This window comes from Leucopleurus acutus, assembly GCF_964270905.1.
Source record: "Leucopleurus acutus genome assembly, chromosome: 2".
Lineage (NCBI taxonomy): Eukaryota > Metazoa > Chordata > Mammalia > Artiodactyla > Delphinidae > Leucopleurus > Leucopleurus acutus.
In genome coordinates, this window is record NC_139143.1 from 24,869,832 (window position 1) to 24,891,517 (window position 21,686).

Consider the following 21,686-nt stretch of genomic DNA (forward strand, 5'->3'; position numbering starts at 1 on the left):
GTCTAGTGAAATATGTTGCAGAAGACTTTTCTGAAAATGAATTTTATAGCCATCCTGCCTAGCAGGAAGACAACAAAACATATAGATCAGTAATTTAGCTATTTATAGTGCTATTCTCTTGAATATTGAAGGTAATAACAGTACTACTCTTACATACTAGGTACTGTAACAACTTTTCATTGAGGTAACTACTAGGTTTCTCTAATTAGGCACTATTCTATGTAACTGAGAATCAAATAGGTTAAGTAACTTGGTCCCAGTTACATAGAAAGGAAGTGGCAAAAATGAGCTTTGAACCCATGCATTCTTGGTCCCTACTGTGCCATGCTATTTTTTTTAAAACTCTTTAGTCTCTCTCAGCTATAATCTAGTATATACAGCTATTTATTTGGATGCATGGTAGACATCACAAATTTAGTAGTAAAAATTAACATCATTCATCTAGCTGTTCAAGGGAAAATTCAGGGTCTAGTTCTTGATTTTTCTGTATTACTCACCTGCCTATATATTATTCATCAGCAAGTAAATCCTTTTAGTTCTGCCTTTGAGATGAATCTCCAGTCAATCCCCTTTTCTCTATTCATGGCCACCATAAGCATAAGGTACCATCTCCCTACTTCTGCTCTGGTCCCACCTTATTGTCCATTCTCTGCTTAGCATCTGGACTAACATTTAAAAATGTAAATCAGATTGTCACTGTCCTGCTTAAAACCCTCCAGTTACTTTAGATTGCATGAAGAATAAAATCCAGACATGACTAGTCAGAGGCCAAGAAGGGCTTCTGATCTTTCCTATTATTATACTGGTTATGTCTCGTCTTCTCAGATTTTGAACTCTTCAGTGACAGAATCATGAGTTATACTTTTATAACTCCCATAGCACCTAGTTTAACTCTTAAGGTATAATGTAGTAAAAATATGAGTTTGGGAGTTAAACAGACTTGCAATCCACTTCTGGCTCTGGTATTTGTAGCCATGTGGGTTTTGGGCAAGTCATTCATTCATACAGTTGTATGAAAGTTTAGTTGCCTTATTTCTGTATTGAGGTGTAACAAGGAGTAAGTGAGATAATGTATTTAAGCATATAACATGGTACCTTTACTGAATGGTTACTTTATTATTATTGCATTAGTAGTTGTTCAATTTATTTTACTAATTAGAGGACCACTCTTCTGTAAATGCTTAGATTTCAGTTTGGAGATAATGGCTGTATATTATATATGTAAAAGAGCTAACTGCTATTTAGTTTTGTTGTATATATACAATATTAAAATAAGCAACATTTTTGTTTTTTTTCTTCTAGGGAAAAATGGACTTGCTTGCTTGGCTTGTGGTCCGCAACTTGAGGTAGTAAACTCTCTAACAGGAGAGCGGTTGTCTGCATATAGATTCAGTGGAGTGAATGAACAGCCTCCTATAGTCCTAGCTGTGAAAGAATTCTCTTGGCAGAAGAGAACTGGATTGTTAATTGGATTGGAAGAAGCAGAAGGGAGTGTTCTCTGTCTTTATGACCTTGGTTTATCAAGAGTGGTTAAAGCAGTTGTTCTTCCTGGAAGGGTAGGTACTGCTTAAGATATGTGGACATTCTGCTTTCAAAACCGAACCCCTGCTGGTTACATGGGTGTGTTCACTTTGTGAAAATTCATTGAGCTATATACATTTGTAATTAGATTACTTTTATGGAAGTTTGTTGTTTTTCATTAAAAAGTTTAAAATAAAGAGGTTAAAAATATATTATCAAAACAACATAACATTTAAAATAAAACTTTCTTTGGACAAAGAAGATGTGGTGTGTGTGTATATATATATACACACACACACACACATATACACACAATGGAATATTACTCAGCCATCAAAAAGAATGAAATAATGCCATTTGCAGCAACACGGATGGACCTAGAGATTATCATACGAAGCAAAGTAAGTCAGAAATATGAGAAAGTCTAATGTTTAGACTCTAAAATATTTCAGTGTATCATATTTTAGACTCCACATATGATATCACTTATATGTGGAGTCTAAAATATGATACAAATCAACATATCTATGAAACAAAAACAGACTCAGAGATAGAACAGACTGTGGTTGCCACAGGTGGGGTGGGGGTGGGGGTGGGTCGGGGAGGGAAGGGATGGGAGCTTGATATTCACAGAGGCAAGCTATTATGTACAGGATGGATAAACGACAGGGTCCTGCCGTATAGCGCAGGGAACTGTATTCAATATCCTGTGACAGACCATAATAGAAAAGAAAATATGTGTATATATATAAAGAATATATATCTATGTATATGTATAACTGAGTCACTTTGCTGTACAGAAGAAATTAACACAATGTAAATCAATGAAATTTAAAAAAAATTAAAGTACAACTTCCTTATTCTTGGTTAGAAAATTACAGAGTAAAAATAGTGATGACATGTAGTGTTCTTATATATGAAAAGTATCATCTGAGTTTTGTTCTTACATCCAGTTGTGTTTTATGAGGATACCAAAAGTTTATAAAAATATTATATTCATTACTATGCCAGTTTTTCCTTGCCTGTTTTTTTCTCTTTTAATTTGAGACTGTAGCCTTGCAGCAGTATGTAAAATATGTCTTTATTACCATTTAAGATGTGAATAATATATTTAAATAGTGAGTTCATTTATATTCACCATTTATTAATTCTAACATATGTATGCCTTGATATGCCAGGCATCTTATCCAGTAGTAATTATAGAAGTTCTTTGAATTCAGGTTGTTTCTTCAGCAGATTCATTACTGCTCTTTTTACATGGTGAGAAAATGTATACACTTACAAATACACACAGACAAAAATCATGGAAGAGTAGAATTCTTTTTCTACCAGTGTGAAAGAAGTATGCACTTTACACACAAAAGTATATGTAACTATGTATGCATATATATGTATGTAATGTATATTGTCATAGAATAGAATTTTTAAAGTTAAAAGGGAGCTTAATGACAAAATAATAATGTTTTTATAGTGAGGAAGCCAACCCAGTGGGCTAATGTGGGGTCTGAAGTAATTTATAGCCTGGTATCTTATATGTACTTGCCAGTGATGATGATTTTAAAGACAGAATTATTTTTGGCAATTTATTGAGTGCTTACTGTAAATCAAGCTATGTGCTAGATTTTGGGGGTAAGTAGATGAATTGAACTTGGTACATGCTGTCCAAAAAGGCTTGTAGTCTAGTGGGAGAAGACAGATTATAGGATGATAGCATAAATATAATAAGTGCTTTGATAATTTTAGCACTTGGAGCGTGGAGAACACCTGGATGATTTCTGTTCAAAAAGGTAGGACATTTTAGGCAAAGAGACCAAAGTGTAAAAAGTCACAGAGTATGGAACATTTGGAAAACTAATGTTATTTAGAACGGCGGGAGAGAAGGGAAGGAGGAAGTGGGTGCCAGAAATGGTGAGGACTGAGATTGTGAATGGCCTTATTTGCAGTTAGGGGCCTCCTCTTAAAGTCTGTAGTGAAATCATTTTAAATTTAAAGTGGAATTGTAGTGTAAAAAGCTATTTGGTTGGGGTAGTTCAGGTAAATAAGGATGATGGACTGAACTGAGGAAGTGGCATAAGAAATGGAGAAGATGGGACAGATTCAAAGTAGATTCCAGAGGTAACATGGACAGGACTTGTTGATCATTTGGATAAGAGTAATTGAGAAGGAATAAGAATTAGATAAATTATTGGTTGCTTAATTGGATGAATGGTTGGTATCACATGGAATATAGGGGAAGGAAAAGATTGGGAGAGGAGTGATAGATACCTTCAAAAGGAGTTCAGTCAACTAGCTCTTTTTTGACTAGGGCACAGTATCCCCTCTTAAATTTGCTTTTAACTGCCTCACTTTAAAATTAATTAAGGTAGCATTATCGATAACTTCATGTATAGTATTTATATGAGGAATGCAAACAGATCCCTTACCCTTCACTGAAGGAATTAAAGAGAACATGCTTTAGTATTTATAGACATTATTACATAATTTAGAAAAGGAAGACAATCCATGAAATTACAGCTTTCAGAATTAGAAACACTAAGGAATGTTTTGTGTACTAATGAAATATTGAGAAAGCCAGGGTTTTGTCTGTAATAATAAATTACAACCTGAAACAAACTTTAACCTTACATTAACACATAAACCATTGATAGCAAATTTCCTCTTTTCTTTCTAGGATATTCATCAGTATTATAGTAGAAATCACCAAATACTTAATTATCAAATATCATAGCTAATTAATTTTTGTGAATTAATAAGAAACAGAAGGAAAGCTAAGTGTAAACTAAAATACAGACTATTAGGTACAGACATTTAAAATTTGACTCATGAGATGAAGAGGAAAAATACAACTCCATAATGTAGCTACAGTATGATTTTCTTTAAGTAATTTCAGTCCTTGTTAAATGTCAGTGATCCAGTTACTGCCAAAGCTTTGTGTGAAGTCCATTATAATGTAGCCCTTTTAAAGAAGGTTAGACCTCTTCAGGCTTTAGGGCATAAAAAGGACCTTTTTAAAAAAGTGTAAACAGTAAATTTATCTGGAATGATTTATTTTTAGTCTTCCTTAGAGAAGAGGCTATATACTTATACAGTAGCTGGTTAAGAGTTTTAAAGTGAGAAAAATCTAGGTTTCAGTTTTATACTTAATGACTGTGTGACTTGAATAACTCGGCTATTCTAAGCCTCAGGGTGTTTCATCTTTAAACAGAGATAATTATATATAGTCTGATATCAAAGGGTTATTGTGAATTGATTAGCATAATGCCTGGAATATAGTAAAGTCTTGATAAACATCAGTTATTATTCCAACTGCACCATGTGATTCTTGTTATATCTGAACATTTCATTATTTTATTCAGATTTGCAAGTATCAAATGCAGATTTATGATTCTGTATTGGAAAATGTTAACATCTGTATAACTAATACCTGCTTTAACCTCAAAATTTGTTGTGTTTTCTCACTTTGTATAAGAAAAGCAAATGATATATTCTGCTTTCTAGGTAACAGCTATTGAACCTATAATTAATCATGGAGGAGCCAGCGCAAGTACTCAGCATTTACACCCAAGCCTGCGATGGCTTTTTGGTGTGGCAGCTGTGGTAACTGATGTTGGACAGATCCTTCTTATTGACCTGTGTTTGGATGACGTGTCATGCAATCAGAATGAAGTAGAGGCATCAGGTAATTAATTAGTCATTCTTTGCTTGAAACCAGAAATTAAGCACCTGAGTATTCTGATGCAATGGATTGATTTTTTTTTAATAGTCAGAAAATGTTATATAGAAACTTCTTTATGTAGCTTTTTTTAAAAAAATGTTTGCTCCTATTTTATTGTTTTGGGCATTATGGAGATTTTTTGCATGAGTTATTCTACTTTATTGATGAAGTGTTTATAGACTAGGTCTTGAAAGAGATAGGGGTATGTTTCCAGATATACACTTGAATAATATATTCAAGTTATTAAGTAAATGCCAGAAGAAGGGCTGAAAGGTATAAAATCTTGTTCCTACAGTAAGCCCAAGATAGAAATAAAGCAATAAATAACAGTAATTTAAAAGTCTTCTCTCACAAAATAACATCCTAAAATAGAACAAACGCTACTTAAGTGAAGAGAGATAATTTTCCCCCTTTAATACTAATGCATATATTTATAAATCTACTCCTCAAGTGTTTTTTGTTTTGTTATTTTTGTGATTTATGAGACTCTTACTTGATTGGTTTATGTAGGGAGGAGAGCTAACCTAAAAACTTCTAAAAATGTGTGTATTACCAATAAAGTTTCAGGAAAGAACTATTCCTTGAGGACCTTCTTGATTTTTAAAATAGTCCTCTTGGGACTTCTGGTGGTTCAGTGGTAGGGAATCCATCTTACAATGCAGGGGACTCAGGTTTGATCCCTGGTCAGGAAACTAAGATCCTACGTGCTGCGGGTCAACTAAGCCCATACCCTGTAACAACTGAGCTCAGGCGCCTCACCTAGAGAGCCTGTGTGCTGCAAACTACAGAGCCCACATGCCCTGGAGCCTGTGCGCCACAACTAGAGAAGAGAAAACCTGCACACAACAACTAGAGGGAAGCCCGTGTGCCTCAATGAAGATCCCGCGTGCCGCAACTGAGACCCGACACAGCCAAAGATAAATAATATAATAAATAAATAAATAATAAATCTTTAAAAAAAATAGTCCTGTAATATTAGTGCAGATCTGTTTATTTATGGATCAGCTAAGAAATAGATATAAATAATCAGTATTTTGTCCCAATTTATAATGAGTATAACTAATAAGAACTGTTGGTATGTAATAAAACTGATTAAAACTGCAAGTGGTAAAAATTATGTTTGACCAGAAATTAACTGAAGAACCAGATTATCTGATCAAAATTTACATCTGCAAAATATGACATGAAAAAGTTTGATTTGGTAGAAATAATGGCCACACATGCACTTAAGGAAAAAAAAAATTCTCATAGTGATGGAAACTATACCTGGAAATTTAATATGTATTAAGATCTGATTGATCTTAATAAAATCCCAGGTAAAGTTGAAATGAAAAGAATTGATTAGTATAAATAACAGTAACTAAAAATGAATTTGTAGAATATTAGAAATGATTTAACTGCTCTTTGTAGAAAATTGATGAAGGAATTAGTCTTGATGGAGTTTTGTTCCAGAGTGTTTTGTAGATGATATCGCTATAGGTCTAAGGCTAATTAAAATACCTGTATTCATAATTAAAACTCTTCAGATCAAAATAGTAGAGTTGAAACATGCTTTATTTCAGGAGTCAATAGTTAGTAGTTAAATTCAACACAAGGGTAATTTTATAATGAAACTCTGGATTGTAATCAAAGATCAGAATCAGTTTCTCAATTCTGAGAATTAGGAAGCCATTGAATTTTATAGCATACAAAAAGTTGAGTTTTGGGGTTTAATGCAAAATTAATTTTTTGTTTACAGAAGTAATTTATAATTACAGCTATTTAGACTTCACTGAAACACACACAACGTAGAAAATGAAGTTCCTAACATGATAAACATATTATACATACTATTTTGCAACTTTTTCAAACTTAACAGTATTTCTTATACATCTTTCCATATCAGTGCATATAGAGTCTACTTTATTCTCTTGAATAAGTTTACAGTATTCCATTTATTAACTAGTTATTTTGGCAAAATGTAATCACTTGCTGTTTTCTGGGGGAAAAAATCAGAAGCAGAATGGATTAGGAGGGTAATCATTCAAGTACAATGTGATAGGATTTTTTCCCCCTTCATAACAGCATTGAGGGAATCTGCTCTTGCACAGTTATATCAATGAATGGGCCTGAATTTTTTTTATTTAAACATTTCGAACATCTTCAAGTAGATAGACCAGTATAAAAATTCCCACAAACCTGTTACCTAAATTCAAGTCAGTTTTCAGCATTTACCCATATGTGCATCTGTTCTCTTTTATTTCCCTTTCCCCACCTTCTCTCTCTTTCTTTTTTTTTCTTTTTTTTCTTTTTTATTTTTGGCTGCACCGTGTGGCATGCGGGATCTTAGTTCCCAGACCAGGGATTGAGCCCTTGCCCCCTGCATTGGGAGCACAGAGTCTTAACCACTGGACCACCAGGGAAGTCACCCTTCTCTCTTTTTTACTCTGTACTAATCTAAAGCAAATAACAGTTATTTTACTACATAATCATGATGTGGTTTACCACTGTTAACGACATTAAATATGGACTTACATTTGATGGTTTGCGTCTCATGTCTATTAATTTAGAGCCGTCCTCCCTCTATCCTGTCCTTATTCATTTATTTATTTTTAGTGCCACTGACTTGCTGAAGATGTTAGTTATCTGGTAAAATGCCCCACATTTTGGAATTATCTGTGTGTCTTCATGTGATGTCATTTACATTTTGTATTTTCTGCAATTGTTAAGTTAGCTCTGATTAGATTGATTTAACACTTGACAAGTATACTTCAGAAGTGCTGGGTATTTCATAATGTATCACAGCAGGAGGCACATGGTGTCTTGTTTCATATTCAGTGATCAGTGGGTTCAGATGACGACAGCATGATCCATCAACCTTTGTACCAGTGGTTCTCGGGTGATTTTTTGCCCTCCAGATTTTTGGTCATATCTGGAGACATTTTTGGCCATTAATACTGGAGGGAGTTGATGCTACTTGGCATCTGGTAGATAGAAGCCAAGGATGCTGTGAACATCCTATAAAGCACAAGACAGCCCCCACAGCAAAGAATTATCTGACCCAAGATGTCAATGGAGCCAAGGGTGAAAAACCATACTTTGTTTCATCCACTGAGATTGTTGCCTAGGTCTCTTGTGTCATTAGGGCTGCAAAAAAAGATGATTTTAAAGTTCTGTTAATCTAAAGAATAATTTTCTGATTAACTAGGGCCATTTGTTCACCTTGAAATACAGTTTGTACAGAAAAGGGAGAATAAATGCTTATATTACTATTTCTTTAAGTACTAATTTTCAGAGTAAGAAGCTGGTACTCAGCTACCTTCAGTGTTTCAATTCATTAAGGTCTCTTGTAAGTAAGGAGGGCAGGAACTCATGGGGTTTTATATATTGTACTTAATGTGTTTTATTCATTTTCATTATTTTCTTCTCATGCCCAAAAATGTTCTGTTTTTGCTAACGAAGGCACCTTCATGTAGTCTGACACATCTCCTCAGATTTTGATAGCTTCCTAGATTTCTGGCACAGGATGTGCCAGGCTCATCTTATATATTTTCTGCTTCTGACTTGGAACCAGCCATTCTCCAAGGGGAATATTTAGGTTGTTAGTTGTAAATTTGAATAAAGAAACCATCAGCTTTATTTATGATTGTTAAGGAAATTGTTTAATTCTTTTAAAATAAAGAGTCTACTTTAGATAATATTTGATGTGTACTATGAGATTTTTAAGAAATTATACAATTAAATATACTTCGAAAATTATAGCATTTAAAATAAAGGCAGTTATTTTATAGTTCAGTATGCTTTGTTATCACTAATCTTATTTTAATTGACCCCAGTAGTTTTCAGTTGCTGCTTGAATAATGGGCAACGCACTTGCTTTTATGATGTTTATAGTTTGTTAATCTTACTTGTCTTATTTATTTTTTAGACCTTGAAGTTATAACTGGTATCCCAGCTGAAGTACCACACATCAGAGAAAATGTGATACAAGAGGGACGCCATCTGTGTTTTCAATTAGTAAGCCCATCAGGAACAGCTGTTTCAACCCTTAGTTACATAAACCGGACAAATCAGCTTGCTGTTGGTTTTTCTGATGGGTATCTAGCACTTTGGAATATGAAAAGCATGAAAAGAGAGTAAGTACAACTTTTTCTCTTCGATTATGTGATTATTGGTAATTTCTTTGTGAATGTAACTTGTTCTCAATTACTAATATTTAAAAATTAACATAAACAGGAAAAGATAGGATAATGATTAAATGACTATGTAATTTTCCATTGCATTAAATTATAACTTTGTATAATAAAGGAGTGACCTAGCACATGAATTTCGGTTGATTCAGTATATTTAAAAGGCATTTCAGGGAATTTCCTGGTGGTCCAGTGATTAGCACTCTGTGCTTTCACTGCTGTAGCCCGGATTCAGTCCCTGGTCGGGGAACTAAGGTCCTGCAAGCAGTGTGGCTCGGCCAGGGGAAATAAAGGCATTGCAGTCATTGTGGTGTTCAATTTGCTAGTAACTATGACTATATTAAGATAAACTACGTATTTGTATAGTATGAATTCCTTCAGAAGTACTTTTCTACATAACCATATGCGTAAGGTAGTTTAATAGTAGTAGTTCTCAGTTCACAGAAAAACAAAAGCTTTTTTAGAAAGTTACAAAATACTGTGTTAAAAATTTTTTATGCTGTCAAAAACTTCCCCCAAGTATAATTATATTGACACTTTTCTATTAATCTTTATGTTGTTAAAATTGCTGAGGAATTGACTCTTTATTGAGGGAGGTAAGGCACTATAGGTTTTAAGTCTAATCTCTGTTAAGAGTTAAGTAGATACCTATTTGTCTCTTAAGTTGTCAATTTAATATTTATTTCTTCTTTTTTCTTCCAAGTAATATTGGAATATTTTCTTGAGTAATTTTTCTTGCAAATGAGTCAACAAAATATTCACCCTTCCAAACTTCCTGCTCAGTTCGTCTCACCAACAAATTGGTACCTACTTGGCTGTGTTTGGTTATAAATATTTGCCAAGTTTGAAGTGAAGGAAAAAGAGAGAGGTAGAAAATAAAGATTCTCACCTATACCCATTTTTTACTGTTGGGTTCTTTGATGATATTAGAGTGTTACTAGCCCCTTAAGTAAACATTAACGGTCCTTGCACCTCCTCAAAGTCAAATTTTTCTGCAAAGTGCCAGTGATGAAGTGGCAATGCTATTGCCTAGTAGCTCCCTATGGGAAGTCCATCTCAACTCTCTTTGTTGATACCTTTTTATCAGCTCTTGTTTTTGCATAGCTCCCAAAGGAGTGCCTGGAGAACCTGGCTTTTACAGTGTTTTCTTTAGCACTATCATCCTTCACTGATCATGCTTTTCCAAAGGGTTTGTGAGAACTCTTCAGATTCTAACTCATTCTGTTGTCGTAATGGGGAAATTGACTCTAAACCCAAGCAGCTGAAATAGAGTGTTGTGGCAGTATTTCATCTCTTTCTAGAGTACCTGTTATTGGGGAACAGTACATCGTGGCATACGTTTACACGCCTGGAAGGACTAGTTCACACATGTGTATATGCATGTGCTTTAGTAATTTTAACCCTTCCCAGTTCTACCTGGGAGATGGGGTGCCATGCTCATTGTCTTGATGTCTTGTACCCTGTGTATTTTTGAAGATAAGACGATTGTATGAACAGCAGTTGCTCTAACCCAGATTCTTACATGAGGCATCTTCTTCCTTTTCATGAAATTATAACTTAAAAGTATGAAGTGTACTGATATTTGTGCCTGTTATAGATACTACACACAGTTGGAAGGTGGAAGAGTTCCTGTATATGCTGTCACTTTTCAAGAACCTGAGAACGATCCTCGTAATTGCTGTTACTTGTGGGCTGTTCAGTCTACACAAGATAGGTAAGTGTGATACATGTGGTTTTAAATATTTGTCAGGAATGGAGTAGCAGTTAATTTCTTTTGCAAAGCTTTGTACTTTGTTGTCCCTTTTTAGTGAAAGTGACATAAATTCAGTGAATTAGAAAGTGGTAGTTGAAATGACTTTAAAAGGGAAATGATTATTTCTGCATGTTTGAGTAATGCTGAGATATCAGTAAGAAGAAATTGTGCTTACTTGACCTGTTTAGGTGTTATTTCAGAGAGTAAGCCAATACACATAAGTAGGCAATTTCTTATTCCTTAGGCAATTTTTATGGCCTTCTATGTTCTCTCATAAGAACATTTTTTCTCTTTTATAATCTTCATTCCTTTTTTCTCTTTGTTGTGTATGTATCTGTACTGTGTTCTCTAGTCCCTCTGCTTGCCTTTTGCAGTATATCTTTAGGGTTAATTCAGTTAATTTTTCCGTCTTTCATAAGCTTTAATTTTATTCCAGCTATAGCTTGTGAGAAATCTTTCCTTTCAATTTAATTTCAAACTGGTTAAGCTTGTTCATTTGCAATGCTAGGACAGTGTAAGTATTGATTTTCTCTTATTTTTCAGTGGTGTTTAGTACTTTCTTTGATGATCAATGAAACAGTTAAGTCTGTGGCATAAATGACATGATTTGATAACTGTTCCTAATACTTTCTTTTCCCAAGTCCGTACATGAATTGTGGTCAGCTTGGGTTTTTGTGTTAGATGTCTTCACTTTGAGGTTTTGTCTTACGCTTTAGTGAGTAAGTCAGTGAAGGAAGAATTGATTTGTCACTTTGTCAATCCTGGAGGAAAATAGAAATAAAAATATAGAGACAGCTATTGGGATATTCCTCATTAAGTGAAATCCGTATTTCCATCCATCTGAGTGTAATGTGGGCTGGCAGCAGCTTGAGTAATGTGCCTTGTGAAGGCTCCATGTGGTGAATGAGAAGGGACGTTTATCTGAACAATTTTTGTATCCCATTTATTTTTTCTTCCAGTGTTGCCTAAGTAAAGCACACCTATTGAAGAAAGGGAGGACTATTAAGTAAAGAGTTATAGTCTCAGGCACATAAGATGTCACCTAAAATATGCAAGCAACATAAGCTTTAGTTAATTAGAATCAATAAATATTTAAATCAGTTATTATTTCAAAGGACTACATTTTGTGAAAACAGCCAAGTAAAACTAAATTCTTTACAGTGACCTCAGTTTTGTCACATGCACTCAATATTGTATGCAGATTAAATTTATTTGGACAATAAAAAGTGCTTAATGCATTAATATGATATTCAGTATTTCTCCTTAGCTAATTTCTGTTTCTTTCAGTGAAGGGGATGTTTTGAGTTTGCATCTGCTTCAGCTGGCCTTTGGTGACAGAAAGTGTTTGGCATCAGGACAAATTTTATATGAGGTAAATGGTAATGGTAGTATGGGTTCAGAGTACCATTTTGTTCATTGTTTGCCTGTTTTAAGATACTGAGATATTGAAATGTTATTCTTCTATTCAAGTTAATACTGTATTCGTAATATAATATAAAAAGTATTAGATTAGGGATCAGGAGACTGGTATTTTACCAAGGTAGCAATCTTAAAATCTTCAGGTGTCACTTTCCTCTAAAATGAGGGAATTAGACAAGACAAACTTGTGGCCTAATTGGTAGCCAGGAAAAATAACCCCACTTTCTTGCTCTAAGATAACAAGCAGTAAGCCATGGGGTGACTTTATAGTCTTGTCGCTTGCAATTGTGAAAGAGGGTAAATGCATCTACGTTTTGTATGACTATTTTTCTGGCTGAATTCTTGAGGAAATAGTGGGGTCCTGCTAATAGCCATATTTGGTTAGCCATCACATTAACTTCTCTAGAACAGGCTTTCTTAACCTAGTATTTGAGGGTGTGTGTTTGGGTTTTAGGGAATTTGTGAAGTCCCTGAATTACGTGTGGCATCTTCATGATCACAGTGTCCGCGTCGTCCCTCCCCCTGCCCCCCCAATCCTCCAGTTCCACATCTGTGGATTCAACCAATCTCGGATCAAAAATATGCGGGGGGGGGGGGAGGGAAATTCCAGAGGGTTCCAAAAAGCAAAACTTGAGTTTTCCGTGCCACAGCAACTATTTACGTAGCATTCACATTGTATTAGGTATTATAAGTAATCTAGAAATGATTTAAAGTATACGGGAGGATGTGCGTAGGTTATATGCAAATATTACTCCATTTTATATGAGGGACTTGAGCATCCACAGATTGTGGTATCCGAAGAGGGTCCTGGAACCAGTCCCTCATGGACAGCAAGGGGCAACTGTATGCATTTTTCTGGGGAAAAGTTCATAGCTTTTGTCAGATTGTTACAGGGATCAGCGAACAAAAATTTAAGGACTACTGTTTTAGAGCAAGAACTTCAGTGAAAACACAGAAGTAGGTTTGCTGGTCTAGAGTATACGTATATATAATTTTAATGCTTAGGTCCAGTTTACCCCCGCAACCAGTAGTACATGAAGGTTCCCATGTTCAGTAACAGCTTTAGAAGATTTCTTGGTAATATTTTTGGGAGACTAAATTTAGTCTTTTATTTGTGTTTTATGCTATATAAAATTTTAGAACCCTTTTCAATAATTTGTTCTCTTCAGTCTTTTAACTTTTTTGTTTTCTTTGTATTGTAAGAAAACTCTTTTGGAGAACATTTAATTTTAGAATGACTTTTTCCTAGAATCCTATTAGGATATAGATTGCTGTACATTTTCTATTTCAGGGGTTAGAGTACTGTGAAGAAAGATATACACTGGACCTCACAGGTGGCATGTTTCCTTTGAGGGGCCAGACTGGTAATACCAAACTGTTGGGATGCCAAACTGTAGAGAAATTTCGATCTCATGGTGACAGGGAGGAAGGCATGAATGAAGGTTGGTTAAAAGTACTCTTATTATATACCATGTGAATACTTGATTTAAGATTTATCTTGATTTAAGATATATGACAGGTATTGTTTTCTGTAGTTCATTGGAATACTAATTGTGGAATATATTCAGGTCTGTATGAGATATGAGGTATGTCTTGCTCTCCAGATTGCCATGTGTAGAACTCAAGAATTGAATAGATTAAGAAAATGAGAAACCCTTGTATTTTGATCCAGCTCTCAAAACAGACAGACATACAAAAAAAGGTCTCTAGTTGTAACTAGTATGAATAGTCTCTGAATAATGTTTACCTCTGTATTTTTTGAGACGTATACGGCAGACATGCTTTGGTTGCCTTGAATTTTTTGTCTACTTTAGTGTCATTCCTTCTTCCTGGTAAACATCCTGGCATAGTGAAAATTGCATAGATCTTAGAATCCAACCAACATGGATTCAAGTCCCAGCTCTGTCACTAGTTGTAACCTTTCATAAATTATTTAACATTTGTGACTGAGCCTCTTGTTTCCTTACCTGTGAGTGGAATAATACATTTATACCTTCTGCAAAGGGTCGGTTGTGAGGATTGAATGTGATAATGGGATAGTTTTATTTAGTTCTGGGAATGTTCAGTGGGGCCCTGATTTTGTTTGTTCTTACTGGGATTCATTCTCATGGTTAGCTCATTCATTCCAGAGATGGCCTCTGTCCTAGTCCCCGCATCTATATTTGTGATCCATTCTTCACATCCAACTAAACATGTCAAAACAGAACTTATCAAACCCTGTCTCTTATTCCCCACTCACATCTTCTTTTTTATATTCCCTGTTAGTTGTGCCTCAGATTTTTACTTTCCTCTTTCCTTCTATTGATCTCTTAACTTTGTTCCTATCCTTCTAGGCCAGCCACCATCCAGATACTTATGTCCCCCCACCCCACACGTTACCATATAGCTGGATCAATCCTTCTCAACTAGAATTCTTCTAAAGAATTAAGCCCTAAAGCCTAAAGGCATCCATTTTAAGTATTGATATTCTCTGGTAGCAGTGACATATTCATGGGAGAATTTTCATTCAAATCGTTCTCTACTTTTCTACCTACAATACCTCAAAGTTGCCAATGAGTACTTTTTAATAAGGTCTTCTTGAAATAGAAAAACAGTCAACATACAATTGAATGAATCTCTTCTTATAGAATAAATGATAGAAATGTGTCTTGACAAATCAAATCAAATATGAATTAAGCCTCTTAATTTATGAGAAAGTCTTGCTCTTATTTTATTTGGGGGATTTATTTTGAGATTATTTATTCTATTTTTAAAGATTATCTTCTTTTCTTTTAGCTTTGTCTCCTGATACCAGTGTTTCAGTCTTTACTTGGCAGGTGAATATATATGGACAGGGAAAGCCTTCTATATATTTGGGGCTTTTCGACATAAATCGTTGGTATCATGCACAAATGCCAGATTCGTTAAGGTATGATTTTTCTCTCTCTCTCTACGTATATGTGTATGTATTTATTTATATATACATATATAGGAATTTTATGTGTAGCAGTTCATTGACCTAATGTGTAAAATTTTCTTTTAGATCAGGAGAATATCTACATAATTGCTCTTATTTTGCATTGTGGTCACTGGATTCTGTTGTAAGTAGGACTTCTTCACATTACATCTTGGATATATTAGTACATGAGAGAAGTTTAAGTCGAGGAGTTCCTCCTTCATATCCACCTCCTGAGCAGTTTTTTAACCCAAGTACTTACAACTTTGGTATGTATTTCTTTAACATTACCTTTTGAGAAAAATAACATGCAAGAGTATGTGTTTGTATTTGTGTTTTGTGTATATGTGTGTATAGTGTATTGTTCATTTCTCATTGTTATTAGTTAATATATGGATAAGTTAGGAAGTTAACTTGATATATGCACACAAGAAATTTAGTGTTTATATGTTTTATAGAGAAATTATCACTATTTTGAATTTGCTAGAAAAGGTATTAACTATTTCATATTAAGTGCACTTGTGATAAGGTTTGGTATCTTGTTAGGATAGAAATAACCTGGACAAATTACTTAAAAATTTATTGTATGTAGTAATTCCATACCTTGCCTAAGAATCTGTTATTAGGATAAATTTTATTGTATTAAAACCATCCCAAATATAATATGTAAGTGGATTTTTCTTTAATCTTTTTTTTTTTTTTTTTTAGATGCCACTTGTTTGTTAAACTCAGGAGTTGTTCATATAACTTGTAGTGGTTTTCAGAAGGAGGTAGGTAACAAATGACAATTTGGACAGAGTGTTTCTTCTTGAACTGAAGTCAGATCATGGATTTAAACTTTACTTAGTGTTATTTATATAAACTATTGTTTCGTCTTAAAAGGTAGCTTCTGCTAGGTTTATGAGATTAGCCGCTAGTAGCATCAGTTACTGACGGCAACCTTCTAGGTTCTAAGGTATTGGGATGTTTTTAGCAGCTTTATATGGATGTTAGCTCCTGAACCCCAGGCAAAAGTAAAGCAGTGCTTTACTGCATCCCTTTTTATCCATCCTCTTAATTCTCTTCCTTCTCAGAAAGCTTATGGGTAAATGAAGTAATGCAAAGAAGATACCTAGCACAGTGGCACAGTGACTGGCCCAGAGTGGGTTATGACTGTATGTTGACAAATGAAGTAATGCAAAGAAAGTACCTAGCACAGTGGCACAGTGACTGGCCCAGAGTGGGTTATGACTGTATGTTGAAAATACTTTTCCAGGAAAACACAAAGTGGCAGACCCTTTAAATGATTATCAGCTAGATGTGGATGAATGCCATATTTATACTTCATATCAGATCTCTTTCACATTAGGCCAAGAGGAATAAACTGCAAGATTTTTCTTTTGTATATTAAGTTTGTTAAGATCTGTTACCAAGTCTGTCAGCTTTATAGAAGGTAACAGGGTTACCTTACATATAAACAACTTAAAATACCCTTATCAGTAGTATTATTTGTAACTAGCAAGCATTGGTTACCTCAAGAACCTATAAGCACTTTTCCCTGCAAGAAGTACAGAAATGTAGTCTTCCACAATTTTCATTCAGTGCCTTTTAGTTTTATTCAAAATGTTAAGTGTAAAGTAGGGTGATGAGTTTATTAGTTATTCTTAAATTTGATTATTTGAATTGAATAGTGACTGATATTAATCAATCTATTATAGACTTTGACTTTTTTAAAGAAATCAGGACCATCTCTCAATGAAGTCATTCCTGATAGTTACAATCGATGTCTTGCGGCTGGCCTTCTCTCACCAAGACTTATTGATATTCAACCTTCCAGTTTAAGTCAGGTGAGAGATTTTTAACTCTGTTGTTTCTTTTGGATCACATGTTATTAGCTTTCTATTATAACAAAAATCTATTAGATAATTTCTAAAAAAGTAGATTAAGTAGTATAATGCCAACTCTGCAAGTCAGTAGCTGTGGTTCTTGGGTTTGGCTTGAAATTCATACTTGTAGGACCCAATAGGCCTAACTTGCCACCAGGTCTATAGGCTAGGAAACACATCATGGCTGCATCAGGCATGTCATGAGTAGAAGTCATTATAACAGTCGAGGGGCCATTTTCTAGCCCCCAGAGAGAACAGCTTAGGTGCAAGAGAATGAGACCACATGTGTGGAAACCATCTTGACTTAGGTGAATCTCACAGTCTATAGCCACAAATTAGGGTTCCCAATATCAGCTTCCCTGGGAACTCGTTAGAAATGCAAGTTCTTGGTTCCTGCCCTAGAGCTACTGAATCAGAAACTCCAAGAGTAGAGCCCAGCAGTCCGTATTTTAATAAGCCTTTGAGGTGATTTGTGATGGTTTGAGAACCACTGCTCTATAGAAACAAGTGTCTTGTGAAAGCCTCTTAGTGAAGATTCCAAGTTCCTGTAAAACACAAGACAGTTATGGGAGTCAGACTTAGTCGTGGAAGCCAAAATCTTAATTTCCTAATGGATATATAAATAAAAATATTGTAAAATCCACTCACAGTTTTTATAGTCCCAATACATTTTACCAGTCAGATGACATTCTTAAGCAGTGTTGCCAAAAAAAAAAAAAAACCAGTGTTGCCTGGTGATAACTTATAATTCACATTTATTTTAACTTGATGTTTGCTAGTAAAATGTGCTTAAAGAAAGTAAACCAATCCCAGGTCATTTTCCTGTGGAGAAGGAGAAAATGTTTTATTAACTTTCCCCTCAAGTAGTGTTGGAATTAAGTTATTTAAATAATTGCAGGTATGTAACATAATGAATTGTTGGGAAAGAGCCTTTTAAATATCAGACGAAATGTAAATATTGCTGCTGGTGATTTAACACCTGCAGTTGGAATTTAATGCCTAATTTCATAGAAATAAGAGAAATTTTCAATACTATTACCAGGGGATTTTTTTTTTCTTTCTCTCCCCCCTCTCCTTTTATATTACTGTACTGAGCAAATATTCACTGTGCAGTCATGTACAGTTGTCCCTCTGTATCCACAAGGGATTGGTTCCTGGACCCCCACAGATACCAGATTTCAAGGATGCTCTAGTACCTTATGTAAAATGGCATAGTATATGCATGTAACCTATGCACACCCACCCAAGTACTTTAAATCATCTCTAGATTAAAGTACTTAGTACAGCGTACATGCTATATAAGTAGTTGCTGGCACATGACAAATTCAAGTTTTGTTTTTTGGAACTTTCTGGAATTTTTTTCCCCTGAATGTTTTCTGTCTGCAGTTGGTTGTATTGTGGATGAGGAACTGACTGCGGATATCTACATAAACATTTTCTTATATAACTTTTGTTTTTTCCTGGAGTTTCCAGATGGCCTTAACAAAAACCCAAAAACCCTTGCCTAGCCTGTCATTCACACAACCTTAATTTTTTCTTTTCAGTTTGTTTTTGCTCTCTGTAGAACCCCGTTAGACAAATGTTGACTGTCTGAGTTGATCTTAGGTTAACTTATCTTTGCTTTCCAACTGTTTGTCTCATTTGCCTCTGATTTTATTTTCTGGGAGATTTCTTCATCTTCCTTTCTTTCTTTTAGATTTTAAAAATTTAGCCCCAATTTAAAATTTCTGTGAGCTCTTACTCTTTGATCATCCTTTTTTCATAGTATTCTGTTCTATTTTATGGATGAAATATCTTCTCCTAGCTATGTATGTTTCAGGTTTTATTTAGTTCCATGAATTATCTCTATTTTCTCTGGAGTTATTTTTATTATTGTAGTCTTTCTGATCTGGTGGCTATCCTTAAATGTTTGGTGGTTCTTAGTTATCTTTTCATATGTTAAGTGAGTCAGTAATAGATTATAAACTGTCTTTTGTGTGTTTTGTGTGGATAGAGTTCATCCAGAGGTATCTTTTACTTTAGGAAGATAGATTGGATATGCACCATTTTAGTTGAGAAACGCAGATTTTTTTTCTGGGACTATTCAGTGTCTCCAGAGATCTGTCAGGCTGGCTCCACAGTTCTTTGCTGCAGGGTAACAGAAGGGTGGGGACTGTCTGTTCTAGATACTAAGTTTGAACCTGTTGCCTGTATTCAGTCCCATGTTTGATCACTCTTTCACCCACTTTCCTCTGTACCTGGATTCTCCAAGAACTTAACCTGATAGGATTCTGAGAGCCAAACTGGCTCTATTCTCATCTATAGTTCCCCTCTGTGGGGACTCTAGGACGTGGTTTCCTTCACACTGCTAAGTCAGTCACCTTTCCTCTGCTTAGTACTGCTTTTCAAAAATTTTGTTGAGCTCTTATCCCATGATGCCTTCCCTTCTCTTTTCTTTGTCCTTGTTGATTTATACCTTTTTTGACTCTTTACCATCGTTTTAGTGAGACCCAGTGATGATGTAGGGGTAGGAAATAAAGGCTGTGGTTTGATGTTCCATTTTTAGACACAAATAACAAGGATTTTTTTTTTTTAAGAGAAGCCTGTTTGGAGACTGGAGCACTTTACGAGAAAGCCTCATTCTTCCATCAGCTGGATCACGTCCAAAATATTTCATCTGAATTTCTTGGCCAACTTCTAATCCTAAAGCAGTGGGATGTTTAATCTTCCGTTGATCATGTTGTGTGTTATGAAGCAGTGCTGCAGTCATATTTGGATATAGTTTAACCATTACTCAGTGTCTCTGATTTCAGTTATTGTGGCGGTGTACACTGCTCCCGTTTCTAACTGCTGCTCTTGATCATCTTCGCAGATTTCGGGAATGAAGTCTCTTGCTTCATGCATAGGACTGGAAGTTGGTACAAATACAGAAAATGTTTCGTCATCCACCTGACTAATAGTTACTCCTGTTTCAGCCTGAAGTTATTTTTAATTGATATCCACCTGGTCCAACAAATTTTGCTCACTTTAGTAATGGAACCTGAACAGTTTCTACAACAGGTCCACTTTCTTTTCTAGATGCTCGAGGTTTTGAAATAGTTTTGTTCATAATCTTCTTTTGTTCATTGCGAGTAGTATGATCTTTTTAGCCCATCTGTTTGGTGCATGTTCTAGCAGAATTGTTAATATGTTGTGTAGAAGAAATCTCTTCTGTCTAATGGTCCCTGGATAATCTGTGGGCTGTGCATTTGCATTTAAGCTAGCGGGCTTCCATTCCCCTCCCCTCCAAGAAAACAAAATTGAAAACACAAGATTCAAAATGGCTTTATGCAGCTCTGAATTAGATTTATTAAAAGACCTCAGGTAAATTTTGCCCTGGTGGCCCTGCTCATAGGGCCCTTTGGTCAGGAAATGAAACTGACTATCCTTCCCTGCCAAAGGCTCCAAATTAGTATTGTGTGGGAACTGTTTATCATCCTTAAGGAGTTGGGCACTTTAAGTGCTCTATTTAATTTTTTTACTTTAGGGAATTAATACTGATTCCTCCCCACCCCCGCTGCCATTATACATTATCAAGTTTAGTTAAAGCAGTGATATCTAAGTTTTAAAAAGAAAAGTGAAACTAGAAAAAAATTACCTGTAACTCAACCATGTTAATGAAACAGCATTTAATGTTTTCTGTGATTATTTTGAATCTGTTAATCCAACCCTTGTTGTTTTTTCCACTTATATAGATAATACATGAATAATTTGAATTGAGAAAATTGACTAAAGTATATGGAAGTATGCAAATATTGGCATTTTGTTGACTTTTTCCATGTATCTTCTTTAAAACTTTATTCCTAGAATAGACCAAATTGAGCTGAATTGGTTAGTGATGCGTACACAGAGGTAAAACAAAAAGAAAAGCAACACTCTTGCACTGCTGGTGGGAATGTGAATTGGTTCAGCCACTATGGAGAACAGTATGGAGGTTCCTTAAAAAACTACAAATAGAACTACCATATACCCAGCAATCCCACTACTGGGCATATATCCTGAGGAAACCAAAATTCAAAGAGTCATGTACCAAAATGTTCATTGCAGCTCTATTTACAATAGCCCAGAGATGGAAACAACCTAAGTGCCCATCATCGGATGAATGGATAAAGAAGATGTGGCACATATATACAATGGAATATTACTCAGCCATAAAAAGAAACGAAATTGAGCTATTTGTAATGAGGTGGATAGACCTAGAGTCTGTCATACAAAGTGAAGTAAGTCAGAAAGAAAAAGACAAATACCTTATGCTAACACATATATATGGAATTTAAGAAAAAAAAATGTC

The 21,686-nt window shown here is 34.9% G+C and overlaps 1 protein-coding gene across 4 annotated transcripts in view; it reads left to right on the forward strand.

Moving 5' to 3' along the window:
* The window catches only part of AHCTF1 (AT-hook containing transcription factor 1), an 82,501-nt gene that overhangs the window by 15,030 nt on the left and 45,785 nt on the right, over positions 1-21,686 (forward strand). For all 4 annotated transcript variants that reach the window (XM_082834665.1, XM_082834663.1, XM_082834666.1 and 1 more), the window contains 10 exons: positions 1,303-1,556; positions 5,020-5,200; positions 9,144-9,351; positions 11,003-11,119; positions 12,446-12,530; positions 13,869-14,019; positions 15,353-15,485; positions 15,600-15,781; positions 16,221-16,282; positions 17,210-17,338. In XM_082834665.1, the coding sequence (XP_082690791.1) occupies positions 1,303-1,556; positions 5,020-5,200; positions 9,144-9,351; positions 11,003-11,119; positions 12,446-12,530; positions 13,869-14,019; positions 15,353-15,485; positions 15,600-15,781; positions 16,221-16,282; positions 17,210-17,338 (1,502 nt within the window). The remainder of the gene's footprint in view (positions 1-1,302; positions 1,557-5,019; positions 5,201-9,143; positions 9,352-11,002; positions 11,120-12,445; positions 12,531-13,868; positions 14,020-15,352; positions 15,486-15,599; positions 15,782-16,220; positions 16,283-17,209; positions 17,339-21,686) is intronic.